A 15,017-nucleotide genomic window follows, 5' to 3' on the forward strand; every position below is an offset into this window, starting at 1 on the left:
AGAGACCATTTTTTATTGCTGTCATATGCATTTGTTTCTTTAATTTTGATGCAAGTGCATACAGAACTACATTTCATACGTGTTTTTTTTTTTTTTTTTTTTTTTTTTATGAAGAAATACCCAACTGACCTCTGGGAACAGGCATCTGTTGTTTTAACACATACCACAGCTGTAGTTTAATAAACAACTGAAATAACTTTATACAGTCTATTACTTTATAAAAGTCCGCTAGTAATATATACTTGTATCACATGATATGCTGCAATACTTACAGACAAACTGACACAAAACAGACGTTTTAAAACCAAACAAAGGGTGCACAATTGCAATGCAAATTCAGTGCCAGGTATTGTTTTACCCAGCAATTAAGTTGCAAATAACTGCAATAAAGACTGCTCAAAGAATCGATTGGGGTTGAAGTAAAATGAAGTCCTGTGATTTTAATGCTATATATTTTTTAAGTAACTGTCACTCCTATTCATGGAACGTTGGCTCTTAGTTACTGTTTCCATTTCCTGCAGTTCTCAATGAACTGTAAAAGTAACCTGCAGTCATGTCCACCTGCTTCCCCTAATCCCCAATGGTCACTAATTGCCCACAGTTTGGCATGGCTGGTTTTCTCGGAAGCTGCTGCCCCTCATTGACTAGTCCTCAGACATTGCCACAGCTCGTTTATCATCTTTGAAGTCTTTCCATAGGGCGTTTAGTGTTTCCCACTGTAAGGACTAAAAGCAGAATAGGCAGGAAACCCTTCAGCCTGTCAGAGACATTTTAGCAGCTCCTTCCTTCAATTGCAAATTAAAAATCCCTCTTGCTTAGTGTATGACTTTGCTTACAAGGCACCGCAGGGAAACAGCCGTCTCCCATCAATATTATTCCCAAGCCTTTTACATAATCTGCACAAAACAACATGAACCCTACGAAAAATAAATTAAACCAAGCTGTGCCCCCCCCTCCCCCACTCCAGAGCCAGAATGTAATTTACATTTCTAAACATACATTATTCCCTGAATACACATGACCTCTGTTAAACCATTCTTGATTATTTTAAGAACTATACAACAAAATAAGATGACACACAGCTTATCAATTACTTTTGTTTATATAACCATTTTTTTTTTTGCCTCACACAATTTCAATTTGTTACAAGTAACACATACTTATTTCTAAAATTAAATATAAAAAGCTAATTACAAAAACAATAATTGCCACGTTCCATTATATAGTAGGTAATTCTGCCTCTGGCAGCATTACTTCATTTAAAAGCAGTGCTGCTGTATATAAGATCTCAGAAATCATTTTAATCAACCATTTCATGTACTTTTGAAAGATTAATGACACTCTATTCCCTGCTTGGGTTTTTCTGTGTGGGTCAGGGCAGAGTGGAATCCAATAGATGGATTGATTGCCTTTCTGTGAGATCACTGTACCTACCACATGTCAAGGCTGGTGGAGTAGTCTGTGGAGCCCAGGAGAACATCTGGAGGTCTGTACCAGAGGGTTACCACCTCATTAGAGTATGTGTGGCTAGGGACCGACTTGGCTCTGGCAAGACCTGCAAAAGAACAACATTGATATTTAATTCACCAACAAACGGAATGTCAAGTAAAGGCAAGACAGAGGGCAATTTTACCTTTTCATGAACCTGAAACAATCTGCCTTCAAAAAAGACTTGCAGTATATCAACCTTAACTACTGTAACCCATCCCTATCCCAGGTGATCCTAACTTTTAACACAATGTAATGAGTGGTTCTCAAAATACAAACTTAACTAGAATATGAATGAGTTAGTTGACAATAGCTTTAAAACAAATCTTCAAGAAGATATCGAAGGAGCACAGCTGCACAGGTCTGGGTTGGATTCATAGTCCCCTATTAGTGAATAAAACTCAAGAGTAAACAGTGCGATTAGACATGTTTACTTTGCTGGAGCACTCATCATCACTGCATCAAAAATAAAAAAATAAAAGAAATCCATCTCAGGAAAATGAGAGCTCACTCTTTCAAGGTTATTGTGTCCATTTCTTTATCCTGGGAAAGGTGCTGTAATAATAGAACTGCAGAAGAATCCAAACAGCTTTCACATGCAGTATACTAACTGTACGTGGGGCACATGGTGTTCATGTGTGATGGTAAGATGGGGAGTACTGGTAGTCTATAGATGTGGTTATTATCAGGGCGATAGATAAAACATTATGAGAAGGTGTTCAAATGTTGGCTCCCTATCTCCCTATTGTGGGAGGTAGGTCTTTTTAGTAAATAGTATGTTGAGTTAATATGCATATTTATAATTTTTATAATGCAATATAACCTTTAATTGGATGGCACATTTCAAAATCGTTACTTTAGAAAATAGAATGATATTGAACTTAATTAGCTGATGCAGATGGAATGAACTTAAATCAGCTAAATTTAAAGCAGAGTCAAATTGAAGTCTTATATTAACACTGGCAGTTAGCGCTACAAGCGATAAAGGGCACACTATCATTTACACAATGTTTTACAGCTTAACACTGAGGACTGGACTTCATTTCTTCAAAAAAATAACACTCATCATTTACATCTTCAAGGAATTGGTTACCTGCAGGACCACATTTAAGTAAACTGTAATAAACTAAAAAGGCAAGTTTATTTATTTTTTATTTGCAACTCCTGTACAGCTTGCAAAGTAAGGCGACAGTCTGGCTGCACTGAACGGTATGCTATGGTCACATTTGCTGTCTCTCAAATTCCTGATGCTTTTTTTCCCTGACAATAAATTACCCATTTGTTTTACCTTTGGATTTCAATTCATATTCACAGATGATGCTATTCACTCAAAGATTCACTCTCTTCTCTGGGGAAGATTTTGCAGATTTTTAATGGCTTATGAGGTATACAAAATGTCCAATACAGAAGAGGTTGACAATATACCATTACTTCAGCCAGTACCTCAGAAATAATTGATATATAATGGAAGAATGCCTTAATTATAACATTCCTTTTTTCATCCCTATGTAAAGGCCAGGTGATTTATGAATCATTCTGGTAATGTAGATTTTAAATTATCTATTTAAAAAAAAACTAATACCACCTTAACCATGCATGGACGCTGTAGAAAACATGCAGGTGATGAACAAAAACAGAGCCACAGCACAGTCAAACAGAGTTAGTGTCACCATGGGTAGTTTTGGTGGCACTGATCCAAAGAGACAAGTCAGTGTTTTAATCATTTTGGTGGGATATGTCACCATTCCTCAATGATCGCCACCTCTATTTACTCAGTGGAAAACTGTGTGTAACCAAATAAAGTTGCTGTACCACTAAACTAAAGGACACATAGATCAGTCTGTGTTTCTAGAATTCTTCGCTTCTGGTGATCACAAGGCTGCTCAAAGAATGTAAAATGCAGTACAGTACCGTAGTTATCAGAACCCTATTTAGAAGGCCTTACTCCGTGGCCATGGATGCAGTTGCTCATCTGTAAATAAGGGTCAGGGTGATTTCCTCCTGCACATGACTATTTATTGTGTTTACAGGCAATGTTCTATTTGACACACTGATGAGTAACATCCTGGTTAGCCAGCAAAAACTAGGTTGGAAGGGCAACCATGAAGAAAACTTGCAAATGGGACTTGTCTTCACACATTTAGCAGGTGACATATATCAGGCTATTTCCTCTTCTAGTAAAAAAATAAATAAATACAAATTAAAAATTGTATTTTGCCACAAGAATTATTAGGCCATAGTTTCAATTTGTGGCTGCTTCTCTTTTTCAAAAAGGGCATAAATAAAGTGTTCCAAATTCACATTTAATCCAAATTATGAACATGCAAGTATATAGTCTTATCCTTTAGTACCTACATGTTAAAACCAAAGATTTCAGCCACCCTGTCTATGGTTTTCTCTATTACTGACATTGTCATATTTTAAATCTCAGTGCGATAGAAAGGCCTGTTTTGATTAAAAAGTCCCAGTCCAACCTTTTTCAATAGTTTTAATGACGATTAATTTATTTAGTTTTAAAAATCAGTTTAATTTAAAGTAATGCTTACAAATACTTTTAACAGTCCTTAAAACAGTATTCCGAAATACTATTATTATGAATCATTTTGTGAATCATTTCCAAAAAAGAACCTTTTTGGCACAGGAAGTATACAGTACCAATCAAAGCAAAGAGTAGCTTAATCTCATTAACACTGCCAGTATTATGTTCTCTCTATGGTAGGTTTAAATACAGGTGTTTTAAGTTTGCAGGCTCAATGTCATGTACAATCTCTGATAACACCGCTTACCGCATAGTTCATAATTTGTGTTTTACTAACTGATGTAATATTTATACAGGGTGTCGTTGGATTGACTGAAACTGTACGGCAGACTCAGTCTCAGCAGGTGTGGCAACGTCCTCAACTGATCCCTGGGTGGTTGTCATGGTTACATTGTGGGGAGTGCATGACCACCTTTTAAGAAAAGGACAGAGCCTGGGAGCTGACATTACATCTATACTGCAATTTAAAGTTCATTTTAAAAGACTATATAAAAGTAAGAGCTTTGAGTATCTCTGTTTGCTGAGACAAAGCTTTTACCTTGTGTTCCCACAAACATGAACACAGGAATAAAGGTTACAGTCTCCATTCGAGTGAACAATAAAAACGCCAACACACACAGTGAGGATCCCTCTGATGCAGGCGCTGTGTGTATTGGAATTGCTGCAGCGCAGTGTGTGTATGCATGAGTGATGCGCTGTACAAGAAAATCAATTTTCCTCACTGTACTGTATAAAAGTGTGTTTCACTTTGTTGTTTGGTCATTAGGGGTAACTCCTGTGATGTTCCCCTGCTGTAACGCAGTACTATACTTTTTATCATTGTATTACATGAAAAAGTATTATGTTGCAGAATATTCAAGGAGGAAATAATCAACCTATTCATTTATGATACACAATTAATCAAATATTTAGCCTAAACCAACAGGTAATAGTTTCTTGACAAAAAACACCCTACTGTTCATTGCAAATATATGGAAGGAATATTGTATCAAAATAATGCAAAATATAAAAGATTTGATTGATTTATATTTTGAATAATTACATTAGTAAATCATTTAAATACCTTTGCTTGTAACAACTGACAATGTGAACATTATACAGTAGCTAATGTTACTGGTACAATGCAATCTACTTATCATAAATCTGGTAGGTGTACTTGCATTATACTTTCTATGCTTGGCTGATTTGCATTCTCCTTCTCATTTTCCTGTCAATATTTTAATGAATTACGTTTTCAAAATAAATGAAGTGTCATGAGCCACATTTTTGTATATCAAGCTTATTAAAATTAATCCAGTTTCTGACAACCTGGCCTAACAAAATCAACAGCATTGTAATACATATCTACTGAGGCTAAAATATTCAACTGAAAATAGTGCAGACATGGCTAAAAAAAAAACATATTTCCATATACCAAGCGAAAAAAATAGCATCAAGATAAACTATTTGAAAAAAGAGAACAAAAATCCATTAAGAATCCCCAGCACCCCATAAAGGGGCGGTCTGAATTAAAAGTACTGAGCAAATGTCATATACTCATATTCATGTCATATACTCATATTCATGTCATATACTCATATTCATGTCTATCATAAACAATAAATAATTTCATTTTTCAGAGCAGATAGATAATAATGGTGCATTATTTTGCTCAAAAGAACTAGCCTTACATCATTATCAAGGGAGCGTGTGTTTGAATCTCTGTTCATGAGATCATGATGTATTTTTGTTCTACAGTTCATAATGTCATATCAAAAAAACAATCAGCCCATGCCTTGAACTTCTTGCATCTAACTAACCAATACGGGAGATTTATAATTTGTTGGGTTTTTTTTTCCAGTAGTGGATCAAGTGTGCATGAAAACAGGTATCTCAAACTCATGTGTAACATTGTACAGTAATAACAATTTTGTAGAGTAAGGTGACTTATAGTTCTGTTTCTTCTCTCTTTAAATTATATTTAGGTGATAACAATCTTCCAGGTGGATACAATCTGGTTTCACAGACCCTGATTAGCAGTAATCTAGGACTATCTGATGTTATTATAGGTGAGGCAGTCCAAGATTAGCACTAATCGAGGTATGTGAAAGCAACGGAAAGTATTCTCTATGTGAAAAACAAGAAACAAAACAAACAACAACTGGAACAAAGATAACAGGTTTTTTGTCATCATTGAAAATTTGCACACAGTTATCATAGTTTTTGATATTTGGCATTTTTTAAATGTTACAATATTGACGGGCCTTAATTACAATGTAATCCTTCTGTACATAACTTCACAAAAAGACTGCACAGACTATATACAGTGGTTTACAGAAGTATTCACCCCCCTGCAAAGTTTTTACATTTTGTTAAAGTAAAACAATGCATATTAAATATAAATATGTAAAATTTACAGAGAAAAACTATTTAATCTCACTTGCATAAGTATTCAACCCTTTGCTACTGCAGCCCTAAACCAGCTCAGGTGCAAAAATGATTTGTTTGAAAGGTCACCACATTTGTGAATGGTTTCAGCCTGTGTGTTCTCAAAGTGGTTTAACTTGTAGATAATTTCCCTCAGGTATATAAAGACTTTCAAGCTGCAACTCATATAGTGATCCAACAAAGCAACCATGAAGACCAAGGAGTTTTCCAAACAAGTCAGGGATAAAGTGGTAGAGAGGCACAGAGCAGGAGAAGGGTACAGGAACATTTCAAAGGCGTTGATTATCCCTCTCAGCACAGAGAAGTGCATCATTAAGAAGTGGAAGATGCATCATACCATCCAGACACTACCCAGATCAGGTCGCCCTCCCAAACTGATAAGCTGGGCAAGCAAGAAAGTGGTTTGGGATGTCAATCTGAAGACAACAATGACATTGAGAGATCTGCAAAGTTTTGTGTCTAAGATGGGAGTCAGTGTTCACACATCAACAATAAGCCGGTCCCTACACAAAGCTGGCCTGTATGGACGGGTGGCAAGAAAGAAGCCATTACTATAAAAAGCCTCATCTTAGTACGGGTATGGAGTTTGCAAAAAAGTATGCAGATGATACTGAAGACATGTGGAAAAAGGTTTTGTGGTCAGACGAGACAAAAAATAAACTTTTCGGTCTAAATTCCAAGCTTTCCAAGTCTGGCGCAAGCCCAACACTGCACATCACCCAGTCAACACCATCCCAACTGTCAAGCATGGTGATGGCAGCATCATGTTATGGGGATGCTGCTCTTCAGAAGGGATGGTGAGGCTTGTCAGGATAGAGGCGAGAATGGATGGTGCAAAGTACAGGTGAATCCTTGAGGATAACCTGTTTGAGTCAGCCAAGACTCTGAAACTGGGGAGGAAATTCACATTTCAGTGACCCAAAGAATACTTATGCAACCAGTAAATTTAATTTTGTACAGTTTCTTTGCAAGTTTTACTGCCATTTAACCGCCTCCTCATATGACAGTGTTCAGTTTAACCACTACAGCTTTGAGTAAAAACGATTGTTTGAATAACTGTGCACAAATTATTTGTAATTCAACAAAATGTGACATTATTGGTAGGGGGTGAATACTTCTGCAAACCACCGTGTTTATATATTTCTTATATGAAATTAGTTTACTGATCTGCTGTTTTTGCTGTATTTCAGACTCCCACTACAGAAAATGTTAAGTTATTACCATAACCCTAGTTCCCTGAAATAGAAATGTACCATTACCATATGGGTATTTACCTGAATATGATATCCTAAAGCTGTTCAGTGAGCCTGTGGCACAGTCATGCCCCGCCCCTGAGGGTACAAAAGGACTGCGCTCGCAGACCTCAGCGTCATTTTTCCTTCAAGCCTATTGCAATTTTGAACGCATGTTGCAACCTTGTCTGTTAACCCATTGCGGTCCTATGCCAGACCAGGTCTGACATTACAATTTTGTCTTTCCAGTCCGATGTCGGAACCTGTCCGACATCATCAAAAAGATTTCAAGCACAGTTCTCTAGTCATTTTTTCTCTGGAAAAACCCAAGAAAACCTTTCAATGGCCGAGTGAGACGATAGGAGCGGAGAGAAGCCGAGAAAAAAAACAAACAAAAACAAACGAATGTGAACAGAGATATCACGGACATAAATAAAGAAGATAACTGATTCCACATCCAAGACTGTCACAGTAAAATAATGACTTGGATCGCATTATTGAGGAGTTTGGTGATGAAACGAGTGATCAGGAGAGGAGTTCTGTCTTTTTGCTATGCAGTGCCTTTTAAACCTGTCTTACTATGAAATAAAATGTAAACAGCGCGTGTAAAATAAACAGTGTGTGAATAAACTGGACCTGACGCTCCTGACAAGCGCTGAATAAATGGACTGATAAGGGTTAATGGTTACGTTTCTACTTCAGAGAAACATTCCCTTTCAAGCACAAAATGTAACCATTACCGTATAGATGAGTATACTAAAGCCGTTGCAAGGGCAATATTGCAGAAAGACAGGAATGCTATAAGGCTGCCTTGTGCATTACCATATGGAACACCAGTAGCAAGAAGCTTGAGCTAAACAATGTGAGGGAGAAACTCACCTCTATGTCTGTGTGTAAGGGTCGACTGAGAAGCCAAAGTCTGGGTTTTGAGGATCCACAGCATTCAGTCTGTAGAACCTAGTGAAGGTATGGGGAATAGCCCACACCACTGCATTGCATACGTCCTTGACAGATGCACCCTGGAACAAAGCCCACAAAGTTGCCATGCCCCTGGTGGAATGGGCAGTGAGCGTTTCTGTAGGGGGCAAGTTGGCCAGCTCATAGGCAGTCCTGACTGTGTCTGCTGTCCACTTGGACACAAGCTGCTTAGACAGGGCTTGACCAAGGGACTTCGCCCCATAGCAGACAAAAAATAGTTTGGACTGCCTCCACCTTGTCGTCCTGTCAACGTAGTATGCCAAGGCCCGCAATGGGTAGAGAGTATGGAGCTGTTGCTCTGGAAAGGAGGAGGATGGGAAGCCTCCAATTCCACAGACTGGTGGACATGGAATGCCGAGATCATCTGACAAAAAGCCAAGATTGGTACGGAGCGTAACCTTTGTCCTGGTCTTTGTAAAACTTAAAGAGGTTTTAGCTATGGAGAACGCCTGCATCTCAGTCATGCAAGCAAGAAAGTTGCTTTGAGTGATAAAAATTTCAGTTCAGCTGAATTTATGGGCTCATGAGTGCATTAAGCACCATGTTTAGCCTCCAGTGAGGAACAATGCCCTTCATAGGCGGCCAAGGCGGCCAAGTCCTTTTCAAAAATGGTTCCACCAGGAAGTTAGCTCCTGGGGAGACGAGTCAATTTTGATATGGCAAGCCGAAATGGCTTTTAACGTGGAGAGGGACTTCCCCTCGTCAAAAAGGTCCTGCAAAAATGTTAATAGAACTGCCTTGGGACAGGTAGTGGAGTGAAAGCCACGAGGCAGACCCCACGTCTGAAAAATACCCTACTTGTACCCGTACTGGGAATGCGTGGATGGTGCTCTGGCATTCTGTAGTGTGTCATGCCAATAGTAGAAGGCCCCAGACGGCTCAAATGCAGCCATTCAGGGACCAGACCCAGCACTGCAGGCTCGATGGGTCGGGATGCCATAAGGTCCCCCGTGCCTGACTGAGCAGGTCGTGGTGTTTGGGCAGTCTCTGCCTTGCCCGGGACACTATGCCACAGCTTTGTTAAGCAATCTGGCACTTATGATTAAGCCTGTATTTCACTTACAGTACAAATGGCTTACTTCACAGCATTTTGCGGTCTAACAAAAAGTATTTCAAAATATTTCATGATTAAACATAATATTTATTAAAGCAGAAAAAAACATAACAAATGTTCCTAAATATTTAAATGCTTACCTAAAAAACAGTAAATGCTGATTTCTAAGATATTTCTTTTTTATGTCCACCTTTTAAAGACAACATATTTTTACCACCAAAATAAAAAGACAAATACATGTACAAATATCAAAGGACACTATTGCAAAGGGAACATCTTGTATTGGGCAGAGTGATCCTTAACAGAAATATGTCAGATCTTTGATGCAGCTGGAGTCTTTTCGTAAATCGACATTTAAACAAATTGTGCAGCTCTATGCAGTGTGTTAATAAAAAAAAAAGACATATCACATTTTTGTATACAAGTAATCATTTGTTTAAGGGTACAAAATGTAGTTCTAATAAATGTTGATGGATTTCTGAAAAACAAGTTAATATCACTACTAAATATAAGCTATATTTGATAAGCTAAAGATAATTACATGTCAATATAAAGTGCAAAACATTTTTTTGTATTACTTTGTGCATCAAAAACAAATACATGTTTGTGTATTCCCCGCCAGGCTTGGTCATTCCAGAGAGTACATTGGCAGTACATTAAAACTTCATCTCTAACAAATCTCTGGAGTCATTAGACCCCATCTGTTCTTGTGAATTGTCACTATAAATAATTTGTTATATCATTCACCCGACAGGAGCACAGATCAGCATCTTTTACACTAATCCAGATATCAAATGCACTCGCTAGGCCTACACATCTTCCTCCTATGGTTTTGGTCGCCTGGATATGGCAGGATTGAAAATAAACAAAAGCAGAGAAAAATCAATCTGCAGCAGTGTGGACACTGAGGATAAATTGCTGAGGCCTGCAGTAGGGTTGAAGGGGCATTTAAACCAAAATGGAAGAATTCTAATGAGAAATCATTTCAGTCTCAAAAGGGTATTTTATATAAGGTCTGGTCATTGATTCTTTTTGCTTTATTACTTATTATAGTGGCTCTCACACAGAAAGCTGAAACTGTAAAATGTATTTAACAAAACAGGGCTCTAGATACCAATCTGCCGTTCAAATAGCTAGAACTCATGGAACACTGTGGGGTCCTTAACAATAATTCAACTGTACATTTCTGATGGTTAAAAACAATGATGCTTTTTTCAATTGTTTTTTTTTTAAATAGATTAATAACTTTTAATCTTTATGCTGTGCCAGTATACTGTAAAGTAATTCTGGAAGCTTCTATTTAAAGTCTCCTAGTTTTGCATAGATGTTTATGATTACATTTCCCTTTAATCTGATAGACTCATGATTTCATAGATATTTTAAACATTTCAGGTGTATTACTTAATTATGTGGTCCCTCTGTATGTGCTTGGAGTGGTAAAATATTACTTCTGATGTTGCCTGTTGAGACAGCATGTTTTTGGGAATAAAACACGTTACAACATTTTTTCTGTGAAGTGAACAGGTAACTTGTGAAAAGGCAGGTCAAATGTTAACATCTCTCCAATCCGAGTATGTCATTAATCCACGGTAGATGCCATCTGGGGTAACAGATCTTTAGAATCTTGAAACCTACTGCAAAACAGGCCGAGCAATCCAGTCCAAATTACACTAAAGAAAGTATTTTATTAAGCACACTCACCTTTGGCTTGGGACACCCAGCAGGTAATGACTGCTGATGTGGGCATTACTTTTTAAATTACAACCACCTGAGAGTTAACCAACTCATGAGTAAGACAATACTTGTCTTGCATAGACTCATACTTGTCTTTTTACATGTTTAAAATATTTAACCCCAGATTAACAGCCTTTCGACAGGAAAAACAAAATGAAAATGAGTGTTAAATAATTGCTGATGAACGGCATTGTGTGCATGGCGTATAACCAGCTATGAACTAACTACATCTTCACTGAGAAAACAGGAAACAGGAATAAATGGATATCCAGGCTATACGTGTTATATTTCGGCAGGCTGCCTGGGATCCACTCTGTTTCATATTCAGTGCCCAAATCCTTTATCTCTGGAATAATGTGCCATGCTACTAATACAATTACCCCTCTGTAACATTCAATAGAGCTTGATCTCAAAGGAGTGAACCATTTCTCTCTATGATTTCTCTTTGTCTGAATGTTGGGAAGGGCAGGTAACAAAGACATTGAAACTTGAGTGGCAGCAAGTTATTATAAATCTGTTCTAGAACAATAAACCATGATCAATAATGGCAGCTGGAGCCAACCAATTTCAGAGACACAGGCAACAATAGCAAAATGCACCACATCTGAGATAAGCAGTTTGTTCTGTTAAGTGTATACATACATAAGGCTCAGACATTTACTAAAATCTATTCCTGTCAGAAGAGAAGCTGTAGTACTTTATTTCCGCAGCAAATCGTATCATTAGTATAATTTACTGAATATATAATCTAACCACAAATAAGCTATTTTGTGGTTTTCTAACCACTTGTCATAAATGTGTTTTTGAGAGCAGACAGCAAATAAGGCACGCTCATAATTCTGAATTGTTTAAATTATTAATACAAATTCACCTAGGTTCAATATACAATGTTAAAAGATGAAGTGATTTGTTGTCACTGCAGAGGACTGTCAATTAACGCATGCTGATATCTGATATGGAAAGTCAGGGGTTAATTATGCAAAATAACCATGCTATAAAGCATAAGGCTTTACCAACATGCATTGTTTTATAAGGCCAGGTACTATATGTGTTAATAGGGTAATGCTTTTATTTATGTAATCTGGACAGAAGTTTATTTAGTTTATTTTTTTTAGAAACTATGAATCACAAGATGCAAACGAGATCCTATTATCAATCAAACTGCAATTGCCTCAGGGTTTCTATGAAATAATCAAGTCCTGCACTGTGGTTCTTTGATTTAGAGGCAGTCAACATTGGAAATTATTCTCTCCAGAGCCTGTTTGTACCCTGTTTTCACATTTGTAAGCCACAGAGCCACTAATTAACAGATATACACACAATTAAATTGAAATAATTCCAATTTTTCTGTAAGCCTTGTTTTTCCTTTAACCAAGGAAACCAAGCACCTGGTACACTCCTCAAGGGGTTATGAAGCCTGCAGTAAAGAGCCTTGATGTCATATCCAAGTGCATACTGAGGCAACATTAGGTCACGTTACATGAGTGTTTGACTTTTCTCGAGACATTTGTGTTTCATGAAATAAATGAGGACATGGTGCCTTTCTGTGTTTACATGTAAACCCTGTCATTTCCCTTTAAACGCTTACTTTTCCCAGAACACTATGCAAATGGAGGACGTGGGGAGGGGGGTCAGATTTAAATTAGCCATGCTGCCTGCCCACTTAGATTCTCGTGCTGTTAACCGTGAAAGTCTCTGAAATACTGTTTACATGAGCAGAGAACAGTTTCAAGAGAGAGAATCCACGTGTCATTGTGTGTGACAAATTGTTATTAAAGATCTGATTTAATGATGGAGTCTTTTATAGAGGCTTTACGTCAGGCAGTTTAATTGACATTTTCACGTGCAAATTGGTGTTTATATGTGTAAGCGGGCGTTGATTTCACGAACATTTCCTGGAATCTCACAAGAAATTGAGACTTTCACGGTAAAATACTGAGACATTGGACATTGTGGACATTTTCAAAAGCTTTCCCTGTCAAGTTTCACGTGGATTGTCCATTCACCTGAAACAAACCACACATGTAAACTGGCCTAATTACTACTGTTTACTATTTAATACATGACACAGAAATAGGGTATTTGCCTAAAACAAAGAGTAAGCGTGTCAAATATGAAATTAGCCTTAGCTGTTGTATCCAGTACAGCAGTACCAGCAGCTGTAGGCAAGTACTGCAGTATAACATAACATGAATTCACTAAAACGAAGGACAACAGTACTGAAGAGACTGAACGTGGAGTACTACACATCTGTTTCCACAAGCATTATACCTTCATACCCAATTTACAAATAACTTCTAAACATTAAACAATGGTTTCCTTACCGAAATCTGCGAGCTTCAATTCTCCTGTGTCGCTGATCAACAGGTTCTGAGGTTTCAGGTCCCTGTGCAGAATGTACCGCTGGTGGGTGTAGGACAATCCCCGGAGCAATTGAAATAAAAATAACTGGAAAAAAAAAATAGAGGAACATGTTATTATATTAAAATATTATGAAGACATTGAGAAAAATAGTCCTGGAATTCAACAATTTTAAACCCAATGGAATATTCTGTTAGTGTTAATAATTCAGGAATAATGCTGTCTTTAAAGGCAGCATTGTTTAATAAATATCACAAGTGAACACTGACGCAGGAATTTCAAGTGGGGAAATATGTTTAGTGGAGGGAACTTTACAAGACTAGAGAACTGTTTAGAATTAGAATTACTGATCTTCCAGTATTTTTGGAAAAAGGTCAGAACAGAGGCTTGCAGCATTCCTTTTGGGTGTTTTGGCAACCACTAAATCCCACTCCAGTGTAAAGTGACTGTTATTTTAACTCCTTACCTAGAATTTACAGGGATTCATAGCTTTTACAGTCTAAATCCAGGTCACAGTGTAATAGGCAGAGCTGGGATTTACACAGTACTGCCAGTAATTCAAAACATCTGACTTGGGGCCAGCACAGTAAATGTTCAGCAACCAAAGTGGTATCCTGAAGCACAAATGATACAGTTGGGATTCATTAACAGCAGCTGTTTTTTTTTTGTTGTCACCTCTAATTTGGGATGCTTCTTTGACCAATGTGTTGCATTTTAATGGACGTATTCTGTTGAACTAAAATCCTAGCTGTAATAACAATTATAACTAAAACTTTAATACTGTAGTTTAATAAAACATAGCAACACATTTAGTTTGGATAATTGAGGTGGCGTTGCATATAGAGTATCGAAAAACATGAAATGCTTTCATAATCAGGTTTTGGACAATCAAGTGGTGGCTGTACTGATTGTCACCACTGCAAATACAATTGTTTCGGTCATTGTCATGGGATATACACACCAAGAAAGTGGGTCTATTAATAACTACTTGTGTTTAGATAAGTTATTTAAAATGTATAAAGACAGCATACCTATCACTCACTGAGCATATTGAAAGTATAATACATTACATTTATAAATACACAATCTTACAAGCATACTAACATGGAATATGTTCAGCGTACTGGGGCCTCTTGTCAGTTAGTGACATCCTAGCATAAATAATGTCTAACATTCAGCTAACATATTCATAAAGCAATTAATG

The 15,017-nt window shown here is 37.3% G+C and overlaps 1 protein-coding gene across 2 annotated transcripts in view; it reads right to left on the reverse strand.

Moving 5' to 3' along the window:
* The window catches only part of LOC121313175 (cyclin-dependent kinase 14-like), a 218,316-nt gene that overhangs the window by 97,035 nt on the left and 106,264 nt on the right, over nucleotides 1-15,017 (reverse strand). For both annotated transcript variants that reach the window (XM_041245467.1, XM_041245468.1), the window contains 2 exons: nucleotides 13,777-13,900; nucleotides 1,435-1,555 (listed from right to left, as the gene is read on the reverse strand). In XM_041245467.1, the coding sequence (XP_041101401.1) occupies nucleotides 1,435-1,555; nucleotides 13,777-13,900 (245 nt within the window). The remainder of the gene's footprint in view (nucleotides 1-1,434; nucleotides 1,556-13,776; nucleotides 13,901-15,017) is intronic.

This window comes from Polyodon spathula, chromosome 3 (assembly GCF_017654505.1).
Source record: "Polyodon spathula isolate WHYD16114869_AA chromosome 3, ASM1765450v1, whole genome shotgun sequence".
NCBI lineage: Eukaryota > Metazoa > Chordata > Actinopteri > Acipenseriformes > Polyodontidae > Polyodon > Polyodon spathula.